This window comes from Lithobates pipiens, unplaced genomic scaffold (assembly GCF_037356315.1).
Source record: "Lithobates pipiens isolate NorthernLeopardFrog02 unplaced genomic scaffold, aLitPip1_a1.2 Scaffold_30, whole genome shotgun sequence".
NCBI lineage: Eukaryota > Metazoa > Chordata > Amphibia > Anura > Ranidae > Lithobates > Lithobates pipiens.
Window position 1 is genome coordinate 50666901 of NW_027507791.1, and position 25046 is coordinate 50691946.

Sequence of the window (25046 nt, forward strand, 5' to 3'; positions counted from 1 at the left end):
TCAACTTCAGGGCCGAGCAACATTGGCTCTTTGGTAGTTAAGCCATGGCATTCTTCCATATTGAATGGGTGCCAGAAAAAAAGCCATCCTAACCTACTTCTTTGAGCTAACAAACCTGTATTGGAACAAAATCCTATGAACAAGCATAGCCTTCATAATGCCAAGACCCAGACAGGGTATTAACCTTTTTCCAGTCTATCTTTTTCTCATGAACGTCCTTCCTTTGACTAGCCAAGTGGTAACCGTAGATTTAGTTCATATATATTTTGAGACGTGGGTTCTTTCTGTGAAAAGATATTTTACTTTTAATAATGTCATGTTTAAGGGTAGACCCCATCCTATGTTGTCACCAAAGCGAAGGAAGCAAGTCTGGACTTGCACTTTAATAACCCATTCCTGACGTGTGGAATGTCCTACTCAATGGATCATGACTTAGTCTGAGCTTCCACTAATTACAATTCACCATGTTATATTCTTAGAACGTAAGTACGACCTTAAGCAGTCTGAATTATTGATCGGAGTTTACTGTCATAAACTACACAGCATGAGTATTGGATTAAAGTTGGCCTAGTAACCTTCATCAGCCAAGCTTGTACATCCACCATCGAAAGCTGCTCAATGTCAAGTCTTAAGGCCTAGGGCAGCCTTTCTCAACCTTTTTCAACATGGAGGAACCCTTAAAATAACTTCTCAGTCTCAGGGAACCCCTGCTAAAAATGACTATATCTACAACTCATACATTAGTGTGATGTAGACAAATGACACACAAGAGCAGCACTCTCAACAAATATTTGTGACAAATCTGAAGTGGAGTCTTTCTGCTGGGTGCACAGGCTTGAAGGATCTCCATCCGCTGCAACAAGTATTCAGAAGAAAGGGTAGCAAGCAGCTCCAGAATCCAGTAAAATTGGTCTTTATTGCTCTATATAGGTGGCTAAAAAATGGCACCCTACATTGGTGGTCATTGGGAAGATGTATCTCCTTACAGATAGCTTTAAAGTACCATGGTGTCAGTGGGAATATCTGAGAGGCAGAAATTGCCCATTGCTCAAGGAACTCATAGCAACCTCTGGAGGAAACCTAGGGTTCCAGAGAACCCAGATTGAGAAACCCTGGTCTAGGGTAATGTTTCGCAATGTTACTACAGTATATTATGTACCTGGGAATTGAAACATATGCCATGCCCCCAGACAATAGGCTTAATCATCTGGGTATGCTGGTCAGTTGCCTGGGGGAGCCACTTGCTTGGGAGGGCCCCACCTGCCCAGCGACCCCAGCCAAGCATCATTCACAGCCCTCAGAGTGTGGGCTGCCTGGGGACGGAGGTTTAAAGCACCGCTGGGAGCCTGGAATAGGGGAATGGAGAGGAGAGCCACCGCCGCCTGGCTAATTTGAGCACAAGGAACATAACGGCTTTAATTTCAATAGCTGTGTGTTCTCTGCCATGCACCCTCATATACACCCCCTCCCCCTTGTCCGGGCACTTTGATAGACAGATCACCCGTCCCAGGATTGGATGGGTGATCTGTCTATCAAAGTGCCCGGACAAGGGGGAGAGGCTGTATATGGCGGCATGTGGCGGGGAACACATGGCTGTTGAAATTAAAGCTGTTATGTTTCCCGCACTCTGATCAACCAGGCGGCGGTGACTCTCCTCTCCCTTCCCCCTACATAGGTAGGATGCATTGGGGACGCATAACTGCATTGGGGACACAGATAAAGTTATCTATTTTTATAATGTAATTCTGCATAAAACATTTAAGTGTCACTACATGAGATAATTTGAGGACGTTTTTAGGGGTGGGATTAGGGCAACTGGTGGCGAGTAACCCTTGAGGCCTGGCTAGTAGCACAGGACTTGAAATTTTGAGCCCTGATCATTCAGATGTCACAAAGTTCGCTGCCGCATTGTGCCAGTGCACAATGGTGTTGCCAGGGTGGGGCCTGAGGGGGCCACGACCCCCCCAATTTTTATGTGCCCCCCCCCCCCAGGTTAAGTACTGTCTGTATAACCAAAACAATGGCCAGCGCCGCGGCTGTCCAAATTTCCCCCCGCTGAATCACAACTCGCTATTGACTGTCAGTTGACATTATGTGAGACGGCCACCGTTGTTGCTTATGGGAGTTGTAGTCCATGGCAGCGGCTGCGTGCTCAAGCTCCCTGATCCCGGGGGGTGAAGTCAGTCACTCTGAGGAGAGCAGCGCAGCCAGCCTACCGCGTGCTACAATTCTCAACGCCACCGCGGTTGGATATTTTGCTTGCCTCTATCACAGGAAACGGTAGGTGAATCAAAAAATAGAGGAGTTACGGCTGCGTGCTCAAGCTCCCTGCTCCCGGTGGGTGGAGTCAGTCACTCTGAGGAGAGCAGCGCAGCCAGCCTACCGCTGCATCTCTCATCGCCGCCGTGGTTGGTTATTTTGCCTGCTTCTATCACAGGAAACGGTGAATCAAGAAATAAAGGAGGAGTTTTACTGGCAAATAGTGTGGCAGTTGCAAGAGTGGGTAAATTACAAAAAAAAAACCCTGATACTTGACATTTCTCTTCTTCTGTCCAGTATTCCAGCCTCCAGGATCCCTGAATATTAGTGCTCTTTTCTCCTGCAAACAACTTCCTGATCACAGCAGCCTACTTCTCCATCCCAATCCCCACTATTGGTTTGTTACTTTGATAGGATGCTCCATACATTTTTGCAATCTGACTGTACTGTTTTTATACAGTTTTAGATCAAAACTATGTAATTGAGGGCCTACGTAAACGAACCAATCAATTTGTGTCAAACATGCCCTATATAGATCTATAGTTGTTAGTAGGTCTAAAGTAGATTGTGCTCAGATTATGATTTGTATGGTTATTCTGGTCCTGGGGCACTTTTTTTTTTTTTTTCTTATTTCACAGGTCCTAGGGTAATTGTGTGTGTGTGTGTGTGTGTGTGTTTGTTTTAATTGCCTTTGCCAGCTCCTTGTTTAAACAGTTTTTTTTTTTTTTTTTTCTTTTTTTTTTGGAAGTACCAATAAATATAGCCTTATTGTTTAATTTTCATTTTTATTCTCATGCGTGATTGTGTAGACAGGGCCCCAGTGCACTGTACTGCCCGGGGGCCTATAATGCTCTAAAGATGACACTGCATATAACAATACACTTGTGCACACTATGGAGAAAAAAATTGATAAAACAAGTTGGGTGTCCATGCAAACAAAATGTCCATTGGAGGCTGTGAAGACCAGAGGGTTGGGTGAGAATCTACTCTCTTGCCCTTGCAATATCACTATAGATGAGACCTTTTGCCATGAACAGCCCCATGTTTACTCTTCAGAGCAAATATTTGGGGGTTTTCAAATTGAGGAAAAGCTTCATCAATGTGTGGGTTGTTTTTTTTTTTTTTTTTTTTTTTTTTTTTTTTTGATTTTTTTTTTATTCTCTATCTGCTAAGAGTTCAGTTTTATCCTGTAAGCATTGACCCTGAGTTTTGTAGGATCTTCCCCCTGTTTGTAGCTACTGACTTTAATAAAAGGACACTTGCCTGTCCAGCAGAGACTATGAACGGTCACCAGTAAACCTATTAAAATATGTAGGAATGCTTTTGCATGTCAAGTATGCATTATGAGTTTAGGTCACCTGTGCTGCTATTAAATTTTCTGAATATACGCAGCCAGACTTGCCTTCCAGTGCCTAATGCCCCCAGAACCTGTAGCCTGCTTTAATTTTTGAGTGTTGGGCACGTAAGCTTGTTGAAAGGGAGAATTATTCTTATGGGTGACCTTCAGGATTCAGCCTAGCAATACAGTGAATTCAAAATTAAGCCTGGCTTCAGAGTAGAAGGCATTATGCGATCTCCTTATTCTGTACCTAAAAGACTGTGGATTATGGCAGTTGCTCTGTAAACTCCAAGACGTCATGGTAGTAGACCATCTAGGTAGACAATTCATGCATTGTGATTGTGTAAAGGCAATTTGACACCGCAACCAAAACTAACCAAGGAACAATTCTATTGTGGAATCAAATGAAACCACAAACCAGCAATATGTATAGAATTAGCATTTTTTAAAAAAAAGTGGTGTGTGTGTGTTCGGTGTGTGTGTGTGTTCGGTGTGTGTGTGTGTGTGTTCGGTGTGTGTGTGTGTGTGTTCGGTGTGTGTGTGTGTGTGTGTTCGGTGTGTGTGTGTGTGTGTGTGTGTGTGTGTTCTGTGTGTGTGTGTGTTCTGTGTGTGTGTGTGTATGTATGTATATATATATATATATATATACACACACACACACACACACACACACACACACACACACACACACACACACACACACACACACTGCAATTTTCTTTTTCCTGCAACTAACCACTCAATTTCCCCATCAGTACAATCGGTGCTGATGGGGGGAATCCCTCCCATGAAATCATTATGTTATATAGCCGCTGCAATAATCGCATGAAAAATCCGACATGCTGTTCCCAAGTTGATCTGTCAATCAACTTGAGTACAATCGGCCTGCCCATACATGATTCGAATCTTGGCCGATCCCTGCTAAACCAGCCGAGATTCGAACCGTCTATGGCCAGCTTTATAGTTAAGACAAAAAAGCTGTTGACTACAGGCACTTGGCTAGCAGAGATCCAATCTACTTGCCTAACAGCTATGGTTAAAATTCGAGCCTGTGTTTGTTGATGTGAAATAAGAGAACAGAGCGTTCCCAGACTAGATTCATTTAAAATAACCAAACACACAAGTTCTGATTTTTACAATAACACTACAGCCTGGTTGTGCAATAGCCTTTGAATTTACCAACAAGTGTGTAGTATCTGAATATCCATTCATTTTTTTTTTTTTTATACAATCATGTAGGTCTTTATGCTCTACACGAGCCTTTCTCAACCATTTCAACATGGAGAAACCATTGAAATAACTTTATAGCCCCAGGGAACTCCCACTAAAATTATTAGATCTACAACTCCTGATACATTGGTGTGATGGTCAGTTGGAAGAATGCTCCTTACATTTGTTGTTGGGAATAATTACCCCCTTACCGATAGCTTAAAAGCCCAGTGGTGTCAATGGGAACGTATCAGAGGCAGAAATTTCTCATGGAATCCCTAACGACCTCTGGAGGAACCCTACGGTTCCATGGAATCCTGGCTAAGAAACCCTGCTCTATGCAGATGTTTTTTTAATCTAAAAGCAATGGTACAATCAGATTGTAATGTGTTTGGCTAGCTTTATTAGATTTACCAAAATTTTGAAATGTAAGAGCTCATCTGAAAATCCCTTTGATTTGTATTGGGTTAGGCAGGCCTTCACTCCATGTAATTGTTGGTAGACCCAAAGAACATTGTTTAAACTGTAACCTGTATCAACCAGCTATGGGCATACTCATGTGTGGACAATCCAATCTGTCCAAACCCATCCCTGCTGGGTGTAACAAATTTGGGGTTCTTTCAACTTGGCCAGTTGGGACATCCAGGGAGAATCCTTTTTTATTTATTTATTTTTTTGGGTTCCGCACGTCATAAAGTAAAACAAAGGTCTCCAGGTCTGTGGTATTGCAACATTTTATACATCATTTTACTAATCGTCCACAAAGCAAGTTTGAAACCACAACAAAACTTGTTCATCTGGCAAAAGATTTTGGATCCCTTCAGCACGTTAGGCAGCCAAAGTCTTGTATGTTGGGATACATTTATTTATTGGTCATGTTTTGCTTGCAAACACATAAGGAACGATGACTGCCCAGGGGCAGAGAACAAAATTTGTGCCATGCTTGATCTTTTGCCAACCTGTTTCGTCTTTCAGGAACAGTATTCTGCTTCAGCTCTGGGTTCTATGCCTCCTGGCTGTCTGGGTGACTTTCTCAGAAACGGAGGAATCTGCTTATTACGACACAGCATTTCTGCTCCTCTTGCTTCGTTTGCTCAACTTGTGTCAATGTTTAAACACCGAAATTTAATTCATTGACTGAGACCTACACGTACAGTATTGCGGTACCATGCCTGAGTATACCATGATTGTGTGTACTTGTCAAGACATACAATATTTCATCCACCTCAAAGGTCCTCTTAGCTAAAGGTCTATGCTTTAACAGTGGTATGAATTTGTGGTCAAATTAAGCCTCTAAGGAAATGTGGCCATTTACTAATGTGACCTACAAAAGCAAGACTTTAGTCTACTCTAGGCAAAAAAAAATAGAGATCAGTTCCAGCCAAAATTTCATTTGGATGAAAGACTTTTTCAAAAATGTAAAAGGAGGTCTGCTATGCATCTGTAAGAGGGGCTTTGCAGGTGGCTAGTTTTGGTCCCCTGTGCCATTTTTTGGCCTGCCCCTTGCTGTAGACCTCTTCATGACATCCCCGGCCATAGGCCTTTTGACTCCTTAAAAAGAATGTCAACACAATATATATAATTTCACTGCGCTTTAATAGTGGTGTTCAGGGAATGGCAAGATGGTCCCATCACAAGGACATACAATCCAGAGTCGCTTGGCATACTCAGTCAATTGCATTAAATGGACAGTCCGCAGTAGTCTCAAGTGAAAGCACATGCAGCACCTCACACCCATCTCCCTGTAGTCTCACCTTTTCCCAGGGTCATAAGTACTCACAGGCCTGTGCTCTCTGAAGACACCCCCCTAGCTGGATACACCTCTTCAAGAAACCCTCCAGGGAGGAAGCTTCATACAGGAATCTCCAGCCTAAAGGCCTTTTGTAATCTGACCTAGCCCCCACCTTCATAAGAGACAGAATGATTACAGCTAGCTCCTTCTGCATACAGGTCCACTCCACCCGGCCTCATGTCCCACCAGTGCCCATGTGTGTAGATTGCATGCTCACTGGTGTGGAGTGTGTGGCTCTTATGCCCCCCAGAGTGTGTGCTCCTCCCTAACTAGCTTATATATGGTGTGCTGACTCACCCCTGGCATCACTGTGGGAGAGCTCTACTCAAAAAAAGAGGCATTTTGTCACTATGTGCTGTACCAGACACTATTCTGGTACAGAGTTTCCAAGTGGCAAAGTGACTAACTGCACCTGCCTACATCTCGGCATTTGCATCTAATGCCTCTTTTATTATTTACCATATATTATTGAAGTATTTTCCATTTTTTCCTAGATGACGCTTTTATTCTTCAACAAAAGCCAGTTTGCATCTTAAGGGTTCTGAGGATGTAGGTGTATCTTCTATCTTTTAAAGGTCTCTGGGACCACAGACCTTCATGAAGTGAATACCTTGTTTGGCATGACTAAAGCAGTAGAATGACTTGACAATTTTAGACGTTGGGCATGCCAGTGTCCATAATAATAGAACTGGTGGGGTATCAAGCTGCGCAAGAGAAGTACCAAAAAGAATGGACGATTCAACATGTATGCTATTACCCCTGAGTTAATGTGACTTCAGATGATGTGCAGTTGACCTGTAATTCTGCCTGATGTCTAAACATGTCTTTTCTTGAGTTCTTTGCACCTTGTCTAACTTGTCTTCTTTTCTATTTCAGTGTGTAATTGTGGCACTGAGATTGCCTGTACCAGTACCGGGGAATGTTGCCACAGTGAATGTCTGGGAGGATGTAGTAAGACTGGAGACAGCCGGGCCTGTGTGGCGTGTCGAAATTTTTTCTTCAAAGACCAGTGCTTGCCTTCATGTCCGGCCAAAACATATGAGTACGAGGGCTGGCGTTGCATCACATCGGAGTACTGTGCCAGTCTGCGGAAAGTCTCAGAGAACCCACGGGAGTCTTCCAAGTTTGTCATTTATGAGAATCGCTGTCTTTCAGAGTGTCCACCAGGATACACCAGGAATGAGAGCAGGTTGGTATATGATCTAGATAGAAGGAAGAAAAACGGACACGCTCTTCTTTCTTATTAGACGCATTTTCTTGTCTTGCTTTAAGAGCCACTCTTAACTTGGAGTCGAATGTTGACCTTGTTCACAAAGAATTTAGAAGCATAAATGCATTCAGAACCATTGTTATGTTGTGTGGATTCATGCACCCCTTTATGCTATAATGGACCTGAAACTTATGGGACCTCATGTATAAAATATGTAACTGAAGAGTAATCACTAATTCTCTACCAGCAACCAATCCATTTTACCTTTTCTGCTGCTAGAATAAGTTAGAGAGCGTAAAGATAGCACTGGTTGTTAGGGATTGAACCATTCCTACATCAAAAGATTAGCTGGGTTAACTCTTCATAATTAAAAAACTGAAAAAAAAAAAACTATTTTAGATGGACTAAGCTTTAAAGAAGTACAACGTTACAAAGAGAGATAACAGTACAGTAGAACCCATTCAATTTCAAATGTGTCCATAAATAACGGTGTGGTTCTCTTGCAGCATTGTGTGCCACAAATGTGAAGGCCTCTGTCCAAAGATTTGCAAAGTAGGGATTAAAGCCATAGATTCCATTCAGACGGCAAAAGAACTGACTGGCTGCACGCACATTGAAGGAAGCCTGATCTTCAACATCCGCAGAGGAAGTGAGTGTCCTGTTTTATATGTGACAGTTGGTCAAAGAAAATGGTCAAAAAAACTATAAAAACCAAAATGACAAAAACAAAACCAGTTTTGGAGAGCATGTTGATCCTAAAATCTGATCTTTTTTTTTGTTTGCTTGTTGTACCAAGGGCGAGATTTCCAGAGGTGTACACGTTTTCGAACTGTATGTTTTCAAAGTTGATTAAACTAAAGAAGGCAAACTAATTTTACTAGGAATACTCTCCTTATGACCAAAACGTAGACCTTATGACTATATGAATGATCGAACCTTAGATGTCAAGGGTTTTTTGTAAAATTATTGGACCACCTTGCAAAGTAGATATCCTTAAAGTGTCACTTGTTGGCTTCTTTTTTTGTAAGCCGTAAATAATCATCAAAATTAAAAGACGGACGTGCTTGAAATATATCACTCTGTGTGTAACGCATCTATATAAAATATGAGTTTCACTTTTTGAATGAAATCGCTGAAATAAATTAACTTTTTGATATTCAAATTTTATGAGATGCACCTGTATAATCCATTTAATGGATTATACTTTATTGGGCTTTTTTTTGCCTTCCTCTAGATCAACTGTGGGTATAGGATTGCAATTTTTTTTCCCCATTTTTATTGGTTGAACTGGATGGACTTGTGTCTTTTTTATTTATTTTTTACCAGACTAACTAACTATATTGGAGGCATATACAAAGTCTCATATACATTTTGGTCTTCTTTTTGGATTTTTAAAGAGGAAGTAAACCCTAATGAATGAATGAAATACTTGTATAGCGCACAATGCGAACTGAATCGCCTCTAGTGGGTTTACTTCCTCTTTGTTTCCCTGCAAAGGTAAAGCATAGTGGGCTACTATGCATCGAACAGTAGCCCATTATGTGTCACTTACCTGACGCAGGAGCCAGCAATGTCACCGATGTCCCCTCTTCTGCGGAGCGTCCATTTTCTGTCCGGGTATCGTGGCTCCGGCTCTGTGATTGACCGGAGCCGCGATGACGTCACTCCCGTGCATGCTCAATGCGCCGCTGTCTACGGCTCATGCATGGGCATGGCGTGACTTTTTGCAAATATCTCCTAAACCGTGTAGGTTTAGGAGAGATTTCTTAGACCTACAGGTAAGCCTTAATCCTAGGCTTACCTGTAGGCCAAAGTGGTCTGTAAGGGTTTTACAACCACATTAATATCTTGGAGTACACCTGGACTTTTTTTTTTTAATTAATTTTTTTGCCTACAAGCTCTCGTTTATTTGCACCGTGCCAAATAAAGCACAAACAAAAGCAGTTTCACATTTTGTGTGTATGCGCATGCATAATTTAACATTTCTAATATTCAACATATCATTTATTACAGATAACCTAGCTTTAGAGCTTCAAAGAAGTTTGGGTCTAATTGACACAATAACTGGCTTCTTGAAAATCAAGCACTCCTTTGCTCTGGTCTCGCTCTCATTTTTTAAAAACTTAAAACTCATCAGAGGAGACTCCATGGTAGATGGGTAAGAAAAAACAAAAATTATCTTCTCCGACTTTTTTTTTTATTTTGGCAGACCTACCAGCTTTCTCTACCCAGGTCATGCTTTCCAACCCTTCAGTTAGCATGCAACTTTGACCTTGCTGCCCTAACCACTTCTAGTATGCCTAGTTACACATGAACATCAGTCCCTATTCAGTGGAAGCATCACTCCCCTTTTTTCTATTTTCAATTTTGTTAAATCCAATTCACAATTTTATTTTAATTTTTTTTTTGTAGTGTTCCCAAGTCCTTTAGTTTTCTAGTTGTGGAGGCAAAAAGCTTGATGTGTATATGCCTTGCAAATGTAACGGACCTATTTAAGCCATTTTATATTACCCAACAGAGATTGCTATTAGTTTTGAAGAAAGATTGAACGAAAGGACATTATTCCGGCAGATAAGTCCTTTCGCTAGTATAACAAGTATATATTGTGAAAAAACTAAAGTTGTGCAGAGGGAAAACCCATTGTACAAAATAACAGGGGTGAAAAAAAGAAATAGGCGTAATTTACACGATATGTAGACACAATGGTCTAAAACAACTAAAGGCCACTTGAAAGATGATCGCCACATACAATATTTGGAGGTAGCATCAATCAGCAAGGTGTGATCATGCAAATGCATAACTAATAGCATTGGAATGACCTACGAGTGACATAGGAAATGCAAACCATCATAAATACGGTGATGCCTATGTATAGCAGGTGCTAGATCCCATGTATGGAACCTGCTAGGTATAATTTAAGGCGGTATCTCCTATGAAACCTTGGCCCAGATTCATAAATTGAAGAAAACTATTCTATGCAAGTACTGGAATGTTGCAACTAGCAGTCCTAAATTTGCTATTGGCCTTTTATACCCTTTCATAATTTATTTTATGAAAGGCTACAATTGATATCTGCTATCCAAGATTGCAGTGTAGGACGGAGGGCTCACATCCAGTTGCATGCTATACCTTACCTAGCAGTAAATGGGGTTTCCTATAAGAACATAGTCATTTATTTGTTAGAGTTGGGAAAGGGCATCAGTAGGTATTGTTTGGGGGTGTAGGGTGAGTGGAGAACCCATCTGGTCATGCAGGAACCACCTTACCTGAAGACAGAAACCTTGGATTTTGTGACGGTCCATAGGAGATGGTAAATAAGTGTCTAGTGCTTGTAAACACTTTAGACCTTGCAGGCTATACATAGGTCGATATTTTGGAGATAACGGGTGGGGGTCGATATTTTGGAGAGAAGGGGGCGGGAGGTTAGATTAAGCTCTGTGCAGAATGTATAGCTGTGTAAGGTGGTCTGAGAACTTGGAACAGATATACAGTTTTCTAAAATGGCGTCCCAATCTTGTCAATAGGGTTGATTTTTCCAAAACTCGATCTGGTCCAGCTGTGCTTGCCAGCCAGTCTGCTTCTAAATTTAGCTTGTTCCCTTAAGCTTTGGCAACAAAACCTGGAAGCTGATTGGTTTCGATGCAGATCTGCACCAGATTTCGCACACTAGTAAATCAAACCCAATATCTCCATTGTTTAATTCCAGCCTTTCACAGTTGTTCCCTTTCTCACTCAGGAATTATACTCTGTATATTTTGGACAACCAGAATCTTCAGCAGCTCTGGGATCCCAACCACGAGCACCTCTCCATCCCTGTTGGGAAGCTGTACTTTGCTTTCAACCCCAAGCTTTGCCTGTCAGAAATTTATAATACGGAGGCTCGAACGGGAACAAAAGGGAGACAGAACAAGGCAGATATCAATCCACGCACCAATGGAGATCGGGCTTCCTGTGAGTCATATCCCACCATCTTACCCTCCTTTTACTGCAATATCATGTGTTTAAAAGCAGGTGATTTCTGTTTTTATTTGTTAGAAATTTCCTCTGAACCACAACCAGTGTTGTCCTTAAAGTAAAAGTTTCCTTCAAGGTTAAACAAGAGTTAAGGCTCACCTGTCCACCATTTGTACCACCATTTTTTTTTTTTTTTTGTCTTGAAAGAACATAGCTCCCTAGGTGTGGTTTCTGGGTGTTTATGGATGCATTTTCTTCCAACACTGGCATTGTGGTTCCTTTCTCCAACGTCTACATCACTACTGGTTTTTGACGTTTGTACAGAATCTATTGAGGATTTATATTGCTTTTGAAATAATAGACTTTTAAAGTCTATTTAAACCTAATCAGTACAGTCTCATACAAGCTTTAAAATGTAGTATAGTCAAATACTAACGAAGCTTAAACCTACTCCCTTCCCCATTCTAAACCAATTCTCACTACCCTATATAGGAAATAAATCTACTTGCCTATGCTGAGGGTGATCCAGACCAGTCACATGATCTCTCCAGTGGCCGACTTAATTCAAAAGAGATCGCAGACAACAGCTGCAGAACCTGGGTGCTAACGTCACCCATAGGCTTACTATGGGGCATTAGTAGTTGGCTGTCCCTCCTCTACATTGAAAACCATTTGGACCCGATCATGTGACCAGACTGGAGCGCCCTCAGAATAGGCAAGTATACAGATCTTTCTTTTCACAGGGTAGATTAAATAGGCTTAGAATGGGGGTAGGAGTAGGCTTAGGCTTGGTTAGCATTTGCCTAGAATTTCACTTTAACAATTTATTGCGATTTTTTTTTTTTCTAAAGCCAGAAATTGAAATCTGCAGATTTTTATTAAAATAGTACTTGGAGATGAAGGCGATTTTGTTCGAGCACTTCCTGTTAAAGGGTGACAATCATCTGTCCCTTGGGTCTCAACTGCACCTCTCGCATGGTCACCCTGTCATACAGGATTCTGATAGACTTCATGTGACTGTCCAACACATAGTATACAGCCATGGTCCACCACCTGCAAGACCTTCCCCCTAAGGCAGTGGTGGCTGGTGCTCAAAATGTTTGGGGGGACGCAAAAAAATGTGATTTAAAAAAAAAAATCAATTGCAGCCACTGTGCCCATCAAACGCTGTCACTGTCCCTCCCGGGGCACCCCGTTCATAAAACTCCCCCCCCCCCCCATGGATGGATCGCGGGACACCCTGGCCCGCTCAAACGCCCCCTGCAGATGGATTGCGGGACACCCTGTGCAGGAGGACCGGCGCTAACCTTGGTAAGGTGTCCTCTTCTTTGGCATCTCATCTTTACTCTATCCCACTTCCGCCAAAGGGCTGGGCATCCAATAGGGGGACGCCTGGCGTTTTGGCCAATTGGGAAACGTTCTCACTGACCTGCCGCCAGATTGGTGGGGAGGCAATGCAGTGTGAAAATGGCAAATATTAATTCGCTATCATCACACAATTTGGTGGGATCCGGGCGCGAGCTCTACGCCCCCCTTTTTTTTGAAGCCTATTAGAGTCTCTGGCTCTAATCAGGCGCTTCAAAAAAATATGCCCCTCCTGCCCCCACTATAGGAGTCCATGCATCCGGCATCCTGAAGGGGGCCGGGCACATGGATAGGGGGGCGGCAGCAGGGATGGGAGGGGGCAGCGCCCATGCGTCCACAATGCATGGGCCGCCACTTTCCTAAGGCACAGTGTTCTCTTCCTTCTGTAAATTGATCTCCCCATCCCACTATGTAATGGAGATGAACAATGGCAGACATGTTTGTAGTCCAGCCTGGCTAGCAACCATGACTCCCTTCATAGATACAGGGGTTGATTTACTAAAACGAAGTGCAAAACCTGGTGCAGCTGTGCAGTCCATTGGCTTCTAAGATCAGGTTGTTCAATTAAGCTATGACAAAAAAAACCTGGAAGCTGATTGGTTTCTATGCAGAGCTGCACCACATTTTGTGCACTCCCGTTTTAGTAGATCAACACAGTGTATTCGGCGAGTGTAGCCATAGAAAAGAAATTCTATTTTATGGTTGCCCATTAAAGCAGAGCTCCACCCTAAAGTGGAGCTTCCGCTCATTGGAACCCTCCCCCCCCCTCCGGCGGCACAATTGGCACCTTCAGGGGGGAGGGGGTGCAGGTACTTGTACAGTACAGGTATCTGCACCCACTTCCGGCATAGATATCTGCAGAAGCTACGCCCCTTTCCGCAGAATCTACGCCCCTTTCCGAAGGTCCCCCGCTGTCTGCTGGGAAACACACGGATCCCAGAGACAGCGGGGACCATCCTTATTGCGCAGCGCGACTCGCGCATGCGCAGTAGGGAACCGGGAAATGAAGCCGCAAGGCTCCACTTCCTGATTCCCATACCCAAGATGGCGGCGGCAGCATCTGAGAGACGATCGAGAGATCGGCTTAGGGTGCCGACATCATGGGCGGGTAAGTGTCATTATTTTAAAAGTCAGCAGCTGCAGTATTTGTAGCTGCTGGCTTTTAAAAAAAACAAAAACGGCGGACTCCCGCTTTAAAACGCAATGAAAAAAAAGACAACTAATGCAGCCACCACATCTAAAGACTTGTAAGCTGCAATATGTTACAATTTTGGTTTTTGGGTTTAGACAACACTTTAACCTGTAGATGGAGCACAAACCCCCAACCTTTGCAACCTTTGAATTTAATCCACTTCAGCTGTTTTAAAGAATTTCCTTAAAAACCATTATCAACCAGATCGTTTTAATCCTAGGCAAGACTCATGCACTGAAGTTTGTCGCCAACGCAACAGAATTCGACCGCATCTTCCTAAAATGGGAGAGCTACAGGACGACGGAACCTCGTGACTTGCTAAGCTTCATTGTTCACTACAAAGAATCGTAAGTCTTGAAAAATGTTAACTTAGAGCCGACTTTCTTTGCCTTGGTGTCAGAAACCATGAATCGGACTAAGACAGAAGTGCATTAAGTCACACTTGTTTAATAATAATAATAATTAGGGATGAGCCCCCCACCAGAACATAGCGAACAGGCAAAAAATTCTAAAGAACACACAAACCCTGTTAAAGTGTGAGCCGCAAACATGAAAAATCAAGTGCTAATTTTAAAGGCTTATATGCAAGTTATTTGCATGTGTTTGGGGACCCGGGTCCTGCCCCAGGGGACATGTATCAATGCAAAACATTTTTTTTAAAAATGCCAGTTTTTCGGGAGCAGCGATTTTTGATTTTTTTTTTTTATGCTTAAAGGGAAACAATAAAAATGAAATATTCCTTTAAATATCGTGCCTGGGGGGTGTCTATTGTATGCCTGTAAAGTGGCACAGTTTTTCTGTCCCTGCACAAAATGACATTTCTAAAGAAAAAATTTTCATGTAAAACTGATCGCAGCTGTAATGAATTGTCAGGTCTCGGCAATATAGATAAAACTCAAAAAGAGCATGGGTCCCGTCTCTTCCCAAACCCCCCCCCCCAGTCCATTACCAGGCCCTTTGTGTCTGATATGAATATTATGTGAACCCCCAAATCAAAATGAAATTGCGTGGGGATCCCCTTAAAATCCATACCAGGCCCTTCAGGTCTGATATGGAACTTTAAGGAGAACCCTGCACCAAAAAATAAATAAATAAATAAAAATGGCATAGGGGTTCCACCCAAAATACAAACCAGACCCGTTGGGTATTCATTTTAAGGGGAACCCTGCGCCAAAAAAAAGGTGTAGGGGCCTCCTTAAAATCAATACCAAACCCTTATCCGAGCATGCAACCTGGCAGGCCGCAGGAAAAGAGAGGGCACAAGAGAGCGCCCACCCTCCTGAACCGTACCAGGCCACATGCCCTCAACATGGGGAGGGGGCTTTGGAGTAGCCCCCCAAAGCACCTTGTCACCCCACAACTCTTGCCCAGGCCGCAACCATTCTGCCTCCATGGGAGGCTCCTGCCGAATGATTCTTCTGGGTGACGGTTCTTGTATAGCTGAGGGCGGGGCTACCCGGTGATTTAAACTGGTGAACCTGCCCCCCTGTGAAGCCATAGGGAAGTGTCAGTAGAAGTTTGAGTGAGTGTTTCGCGTTTTTTTTTGGTTCGTGCTTTTCAGTTCATTTATGAGCGGCCGTTCGTCAACCAGACATGTTGTGGAATCAGAGGAGATAACCTGTTATTTATTATTGGCCTTGGAGCTATTGCTTTGGCCCAAGTCCAGTCCAGGAACAGGAGGAGGAGTTCTTGGACCAAAAATTGGTTGCTTTATTAATCGTGACCAATTATGTCACATGGCTTTGCTGCGGTAGCTCCAGGAGAATAATCCGGATGATTTTTGGAATAATCTCCGGATGACGGACCCCTGCTTTCACCAACTCTTGGCATTGCTGACCCCCTATATTAAGAAGCAGGACATATGCATGAGGCTTTTATTTTTATGTTTTTGGTTGAATAATAATGATTTGATTTGGTATATTTTTGGATGCATAGAATGCATTTTTTGGTTAAGTTCTTTTGACAGATAGCATGTCTAATTTATTTGTTTTCTTTTTTTAATGCACAATAAAAAAAATAGTGTAGAATAATACTTGGCTATGTGTTTTACTTCAAATGACAGTTTGGGAGTAGACAGTTACATTTAAGAAAATACAATGTAAAATTAACAAGGGACACTAACATGGTTATCTTTTGATCTTAAAAACTACAGGATAATGGTGTTGTGGTAACTTGCACGAAAAAATAAATAAAAAAATAAATAAATAAATAATAATATTTTTCTTTATATCACTAGAAAAAAAAAAGCCTTTGAAAATTAGTTTGCAATAACTGCATCAGTATCACCAGCAAAGGAGCTTCATTATTATCCCATTAACCACTTGAGGTACGCGCTATAGCCGAATGACGGCCACAGGGTGGACCAGAATTTCTGGGAGGCCGTCATAGGACGTCCTCCCCTTTGTGCGCCCCCTGATCACGAGACTTGGGAGATCACCGATCCTAGCAAGGGGCCGATCTCAGCCCCTTACCACATGATCAGCTGAAAATCTGCCAACAATTGTCCGATGGAGACAGTCTGTCATCACACATTTCCCGTTGGAAAATCCGATCATGTGTTTGCGGATTTAGGGGACGGGGGTGGAACCCGGAGTGGTCTTCTGCTGCTGTAGCCCTTCTACTTAAAGGTTGGATGTGGTGTTCAGAGATGGTATTCTGCATACCTTGGTTGTAACGATTGGTTATTTGAGTTACAGTTGCCATCTATCATCTTGAAACAGTCTGCCCGTTCTCCTCTGACATTAATAAGGCATTTTTGTCCACACAAGTGCCACTCGCTGGATATTTTCTGTTTTTCGGACTATTCTCTGTAAACCCGAGATTGGTGTCGCATTTTATCGTCCTTTGTAATGGATTACAGCTAGTCCCGTCAATTTTGTAGCATTCAATTCCCAAGAAAACGTATCCACTGCTTTTTTGTTTGTTTTTAGTCCCTTTCAGAACATAACGGAACACCTGGGCCAAGATGCCTGTGGAGCCAACAGCTGGAACGTGGTAGATGTGGAACTGCCTTTAAACGATCTAGAACCAAGTGTCACACTGATGAACCTGAAACCGTGGACCCAGTATGCCATTTATGTCCGGGCTATCTCTCTCACCACTGCAGAGGAAGGGAGGAATTTCGGAGCACAGAGTGACGTGATTTACATTCGAACAAAGCCGGCAGGTAACTGACTCTTAAAGAACATACCGTGTTTCCCCCCCGAACATAAGCCCTACCCTGAAAATAAGCCCTAGTAAAGTCCTTGTAAAAATATATAATCGATTTTATCAAAAGATTATATAATGTGCAGTGTCTCTTCTCTTTTGTAACTTTGTTGAAACTACCTTATTTGCAGCGCCGCTGGGCGCTCCCGTGACCCGTCGGAGATCTTCTCTTCTCCTCCTGGGTGACGTCAGCAGCCCCTCTCTCTGCAGTGCTTGGAGCGGGGCTGACGTCAACGGGTATCTTGGCCCTTCCCTCGGCAGTGCTCAGAGCGGAGAAGAAGACCTGGTCTTCCCGGGGGAAACACGATAGCGAAAATAGTTCAGTGAAAATGCTTTTAATTAACGGCACTTTGCACAATTTTGCAAACATTTTACGTTCAAATTTTGGTGGCTTCAATTGATATATACATTTTTTACACATTTTGTGTTTGTATGTATTGGGCTTCAGGTGACCTCTTAACCACAGTTTCTATGGCTTGGGATCCTTCCCAGACAAAAAGGGGGGTCCAGCCCCCTAATCTACATACAGGGTGGCGGATGCATGGATTCCAATGGAATTTTTTTTTTTTTGTTTTTTTTTTTTTGAAGCATGTGATTGGAGCCAGAGGCTCTAATAGGCTTCAAAATAGGGTGGGTTCGGGGCGCAAAGCACTACGCTCCGAGCCCACCCAGTTTTGTAACAATAGCGAATGAACATTCGCTATTTTCACACTGATCCTCCTCCCTGCAGTGATTCACAGGAGTAGGAAAGATGAAAGCTGCCGTCCATCAGACACACTGCCCGCCCACTACCTAGAGGGGGAAAAGATGGGGCTTTGATGTACGACCATCCCTGCAGCGGGGGGGTGGTTGTTTGCCACACCCCCAAAAAAAACACCCTGAGAGGGCTCTGCTTAAAAGAGCTTACAATCTAATAGGGTGTCAAGTGGTACAAAAGGTTGTAACCATGGGGAATGAGCTGATGGAAGTGGTAAAATATTAGTTTGAGGCGTGATAGGCTTCTCTGAAAAGATGTGTTTTCAGGGATCTCCTAAAGGCAGCCAAGGTAGGAGATAGTCAGACAGATTGAGGTCTGTGAGATGGAGCACTGCGCTCCAAGTCCACCCAGTTGTGTGACAATAGCGAATGAATATAAGCTATTTTCACACTGATACTCCCCCTGGCCAATCAGGAAGCGGGTCATGAGACCTGTCTCCTGAATGGCTGAAAGGACAGGGGATCCTTTTGAATGCCTAGGATGAGGGAAGAGACGCACGGCTGGAAGCCACCGTGATCCACAGGAGTAGGAAGGATGAAAGCTGTCACCCATCGAACATGCTGCCCGCCTGCCCCCCACCTAGATGGGGCAAGTGCGGGGCTTAGATGTCAACTATCCCCATGACAATGACTGCCTGGAAAAAAAAAAAACCACCAGCTGTCACTGGTTATTTTGGGCCCTTCCCAAAAGAGCTTACAATCTAATAGGGTGGGGCAAGTGGTATAAAAGGTTGTAACAGGTGGGGAAGGAGCTGATGAAAATGATAAAAGGTTTAGCTGGAGGCGTAATGGGCTTCCCTGAAGAGATGTGTTTTCAGGGATCACCTGAAGGAAGCCAAGGTAGGAGATGGCCAGACAGATTGAGGTAGAGAGTTCCAGAGGATGGGAGAGGCTATGGAGATGAGCATGGGAGGAGGAGACGAGGGAGCTTGGGAGCAACAAGTCTTGAGAGGAGCAGAGAGGACAGTTTGGTGATATTTGGAGACAGGTTTGATATAGCTCAGGGCAGAATTGTGAATGGCTTCTTATGATGTTAGTAGAGATATAAATCATGGCGGACGGTCATATTTCCCTTTTACTGAAGTCAGATTAGTAAAACACAATAGGATCCTTTTTTATTTTTATTTTTTGCCTTAAATGACCATGCATGTATAAAGTTAGGATCAAAGGTGGTTTCCCTTTTTATGGACTTTAAAAATGATTAGCATTTTGCCACTTCTTTATTGCAGCCCCAACCGTTCCCCAGGATGTTTTGATCATGTCGAACTCCTCATCCCATCTGATTGTTCGCTGGAAGCCTCCAACACAACGTAATGGAAACCTCAGCTACTACTTGGTTCTCTGGCAGCAGTTGGCAGAAGATACAGCGCTATACAATAATGACTACTGCACCAAAGGTTGGTTGGAGGGATTAACCACATTAGGGTGACTAAAATCCAATGGGAGATATCGGTGTTTAAGCCAAAGGGGGTTGTGAAGTATGGCCTCAATACAGAAGGTAATTATTCATATAAAAATGTACCATCATCCAGTAATAATTCAAAAAAAGGGAGAGGTAAATTGGAAATTGTGAAAATGGAGGAGAAGCTGTGCACTAAAAATCTCCCTATACCAATTCACAAACCAATAATACCGAAAAAGTGTTGGACTATACCGGTACTCAATTTAATACATAAAGATCAGAGAATATATAATAGAATCATATAAATTTTAATACAAAAGGAAAAAAATTACACAAAGACAAGAAAAATTATAAATACATAAAAACATATCCTATTTAAAAGGCTACTACACCCCAGATTCTTATGTATGGTTGCTCATGGTGGAGTTCCATTCTAGGGGTACCATTGGGGATTCCTCGACTAGTTTTGCGGAATTTATCCGCTTCATCCGGAGGGAGTCTAAAAGTTAAATATATATTAGAAATTTCATACCTATTCAAAATTCATATAATTATACAATCATATGGGTATATACCACAAAATAAACAAAAATCAACAGATATGTAAATATATTTACACAAAAAAGGGGGATTGAAGGAGGGATTTGTTATGAGAAAAAAAAAAAAAAAAAGCATATCAGTGTTTAAATAATTTTTCCTAAATCGTGCAAATATTGTCCTCCTAGTGGTAAAAAAAACCTAAATACTTTTTAAGAACCAACGAATCCGAAACACGACGTTTTTGATGTCCAAAATATACTGAAACCTCCATAACCAAAACAACCCATGTTGCCCATCCTTTCCTAATGTTTAGTTTGCATAATATTTTCCACAAAATAACAATTGCACTGTAAACAAATTAAATGTAATGTTTTGGGCTTACAAAAAACAAAGTCATGATTTTAATTTGCTCATTGCAATCACGGTATCGTCACTGCTGTGGTTTACAAAAATTGCTTACGTAGGTCGTAGTGGCTCGTTCATTTTATTCTGTACTCTTTGAAACGTTAAAGAATAGAAATTCTGTGAATACAGTGAATGGTGGCTGTTGTGTCTCAAAGTTCAACAGGTACAAAGACTGTTATTTTCAAAACACAATAATTGTGATTTAAACTTGGCCCCCGGCACAAAGCTATTATGTGGGCATTGGAACATGTGAAGGGGCATGTTTACTTGCAAAATAAAATCTTCGCTAGCAAGTAAAACAAATGCTGTTCAATCTGTATTATATGGACCTGTGTCTGCTGTAAGGAAAAGAACCCCATCTTGGGCAGTACCCCAACTGCACCTCTCTATCTTTTGGGGGACAAAGTGGCAATGAGGAACATAAGGGCACAGGAACTATTCCAAGGGGCAGTACCATTCTCCATTTTTCAGTTGAACAACAATTGGCTGTACTGGGGTAAAACCAGACCAGGGGCATATGCAAGAAAATATTGAAAGACTAGGCTTGTATCAAACTCATGAGTCAGACCCTTCATCTCATATGCAGGTTTTCATGGCATTAGAAACTTAAAAGAGTGACAACGGAAAAAGACCAAGTGATCCATCAAGTCTGCCGCATTTTTTTATCTGAGTATACACTTTCGTAGTTGCATAGTTGGTAGGGTTAAATGTAGTACCCTCTAGTGTGCTACTAGTGTTAGAGCAGGTAAAACATAGTTTGGCTCATGGTCAAGTATGATTAATATAGTTAAGTTACGGAATCTGGATCAGGGTTTGAGTTCAGAGCTGGATGACTCGTACAGGCAGGTCTTTAGTGCCCCCCCCCAGTTCTGGAAAGTTAGAGAGTGTTCAGGAGGGTGGAGGCTAGGAGGGTCATTCTGCTTACTCAAGGGAGCTTGGCCAATCCACAGGCAGTGGGCCTGGCGGGGTTGAGCAAGCCCTTACAGTGGTGTGAAAAAGTGTTTGCCCCCTTCCTCATTTCCTGTTCCTTTGCATGTTTGTCACGCTTAAGTGTTTCGGAACATCAAACCAATTTAAACAATAGTCAAGGACAACACAAGTAAACACAAAATGCAATTTGTAAATGAAGGTGTTTATTATTAAAGGTGAAAAAAAATCCAAACCATCATGGCCCTGTGTGAAAAAGTGATTGCCCCCCTTGTTAAAACATACTATAACTGTGGTTGTCCACACCTGAGTTCAATTTCTCTAGCCACACCCAGGCCTGATTATTGCCACACCTGTTCACAATCAAGGCATCACTTAAATAGGAGCTGCTTGACACAGTAAGGTCCACCAGAAGATCCTTAAAAGCTACACATCATGCCGAGACCCAAAGAAATTCAGGGACAATTGAGAAAGAAAGTAATTGAGATCTATCAGTCTGGAAAGGGTTATAAAGCCATTTCCAAAGCTTTGGGAATCCAGCGAACCACAGTGAGAGCCATTATCCACAAATGGCAAAGACATGGAACAGTGGTGAACCTTCCCAGGAGTGGCTGGCCGCCCAAAATTATCCCAAGAGCGCAGCGACGACTCATCCAAGAGGTCACAAAAGACCCCACAACAACGTCCAAGGAACTGCAGGCCTCACTTGCCTCAGTTAAGGTCAGCGTTCATGCCTCCACCATCAGGAAAAGACTGGGCAAAAATGGCCTGCATGGCAGAGTTCCAAGGAGAAAACCACTGCTGAGCAAAAAGAACATCAAAGCTCGTCTCAATTTCTCCACAACACATCTTGATGATCCCCAAGACTTTTGGGACAACATTCTGTGGACCGATGAGACAAAAAGTGGAACTCTTTGGAAGGTGTGTGTCCAAGTATATCTGGCGTAGAAGGAACACTGCATTTCATAAAAAGAACATTATACCAACAGTAAAATATGGTGGTGGTAGTGTGATGGTCTGGGGCTGTTTTGCTGCTTCAGGACCTGGAAGACTTGCCGTGATAAAAGGAACTATGAATTCTGCTGTCTACCAAGAGATCCTGAAGGAGAATGTCCGACCATCTGTTCGTGTACTCAAGCTGAAACGAACTTGGGTTCTGCAGCAGGACAATGATCCTAAACACACCAGCAAGTCCACCACCGAATGGCTGAAGAAAAACAAAATGATGACTTTGGAGTGGCCTAGCCAAAGTCCTGACCTGAATCCTATTGAGATGTTGTGGTATGACCTTAAAAAGGCCGTTCATGCTCAAACCCTCTAATGTAACTGAATTAGGACAATTCTGCAAAGATGAGTGGGCCAAAATTCCTCCAGGACGCTGTAAAAGCCTCATTGCACGTTATCGCAAACGCTTGGTTGCAGTTGTTGCTGCTAAGGGTGGCCCAACCAGTTATTAGGTTTAGGGGGCAATCACTTTTTCACACAGGGCCATGATGGTTTGGATTTTTTTTCACCTTTAATAATAAACACCTTCATTTACAAATTGCATTTTGTGTTTACTTGTGTTGTCCTTGACTATTGTTTAAATTGGTTTGATGTTCCGAAACACTTAAGTGTGACAAACATGCAAAGGAACAGGAAATGAGGAAGGGGGCAAACACTTTTTCACACCACTGTATGTATGGGTGAGTTTTATGCTGGCAAGGAGAGTCAGGTAGAAGATGAAGATGAAGTGCTGAGAAGTCGGTCAGTGGACTTGAGGGGCCCTCTAGGTCTAGGGGAGCTCCCACAGGCTGGAGGCTTGGCCTGGTTTTAGGAAGGATCCCTTCTGCAGTGAGGTTTGTTTTTGACCACCACCTAGGAGCAGTGGGAGCAAGGAAAGGGCAATGAGTAAATTGGCACACTCGGACACTACAAGGGGAATGTCTGCCATATGCAGTCTGCTTTCTGGAGGGACAGCTGTGTGCTTCATCCTTGCCCCAAGAGATCTCTGGAGCAGCCAGGAGGGCTGGTAGGACATGCTGAGTACTGGAGCTGGGACCGGATCCACAGAGGGAGGGGATACACTCCTGCAAGTAGTTGCCTCAAGTTTGTGCTGCTTTCCAGAAGGGCCCAGGGCCCTTATTCTGTAATGGACTTTTGCAATGAATCTACAAAGGACTGCGAGTTTGTACAGATGGAAGCAGTTCTGGATTTTTGTACAGAAAGACGAAGATTGTCCCCAAGTTTTGCTCTGTTCATCATCTGCTGGGCATCCCATAAGTTCCTTCACCCATCAAAGTTGTTATCCCCTAATAAAAACAAGTTACGGGACTGACTTCTAGCGTCTGGCTGCAAGTGGAAAATTTGTGTTGCCTGGCAGTGTAGGAATAGGAGAATCGGTTACCAGCAGCCCCCTGCAAGGGTAGTTCTACATAAAGATACCAGTCCATTCAGTTTAACCTGAGTATAAATCTAGGTTTGTCCCAAGCATGTTTGAATCCACATCCTGTTGACTGACTCTCACTACATCTGCTGGAAGTCTTTCAAGCATCAACTAATCTTTTGGTAAAAAGTATTTTCTAAGGTTAGTTTTGAACTTTCCTCCCGCTAATTTGAGTTTATGCCTCCTGTGTTTTTGATCTTGGCTTCATATTGAAAATACTGCCCTCCTGGACCTTATTTACCTGCTTGCCATATTTAAAGGTTTCCCCTTTCCATTCTTTCCTCCAGACTGTACATATGAAGTTCCTGAAGTCCTCTCTTGATATGTGTTATACCCAGACCTTTCACTTATTTTTGTAGCCAATCTCTGGACCTGTTCGGTCGAATTGGTATATTTTTGTAAGTAAGGCTGCCAAAACTGAAAATAGTACTCAAAATGAGGTCTGACTAAAGATGTATATAGAGGAATCAAGACAACCTTCCTCTTGCTGGTGATCCCTCTAGGCTGAACAACCCCCCCCCCCCCCATGTTTGGTTTGCCGCAGAACTCCTGAACAGGTGAAATGTTCTAACCCGAATGGTGGACCCCATTAAAGTCTATGGGAGCCGAGCAAGAAAAATCAAGTGTCCATTTTGAAGGCTTATATGCAAGTTGTTGGCCATCCAAGGGGTAAGGGGTCTGGGTATTGCCCTGGGGGACATGTATCAAAGCAATTTTTTTTTTTCTTTTTAAAAACATTTTTTTCAGGAGCAGTAATTTTAATTGGGCTTAAAGTGCAACAATAAAAATAAAAATAAATCCTTTAAAAATGTCACCTTGGGGGTCCCTTTAATGTGCCTGTAAAGTGGCACATCTGTAGCATGCATAGAACATGGAAAATTTTAATTTCTAAAGGAAAAAGAAAATCTCATTCCATTTAAAATGACTTGCGGTTACAATTGCTGGCACCCGTCTATTTAAAAAAATAAAATAAAAATACAGTGGGGTCCCCCCTCAAAGTCCATACCAGACCCTTATCTGGGCATGCAGACCGGGGGGTCAGAAAAATGGATGCACGAGCACTC

At 42.7% G+C, this 25046-nt stretch overlaps 1 protein-coding gene across 1 annotated transcript in view; it reads left to right on the forward strand.

The window, feature by feature from the left end:
* LOC143942201 (insulin receptor-related protein-like) overlaps positions 1-25046 on the forward strand; it is an 89513-nt gene that overhangs the window by 50303 nt on the left and 14164 nt on the right. The window contains exons 3-9 of the mRNA XM_077463454.1: positions 7476-7788; positions 8316-8458; positions 9823-9967; positions 11546-11760; positions 14541-14667; positions 17251-17486; positions 19513-19680. Coding sequence (XP_077319580.1) covers positions 7476-7788; positions 8316-8458; positions 9823-9967; positions 11546-11760; positions 14541-14667; positions 17251-17486; positions 19513-19680 — 1347 coding nt within the window. The remainder of the gene's footprint in view (positions 1-7475; positions 7789-8315; positions 8459-9822; positions 9968-11545; positions 11761-14540; positions 14668-17250; positions 17487-19512; positions 19681-25046) is intronic.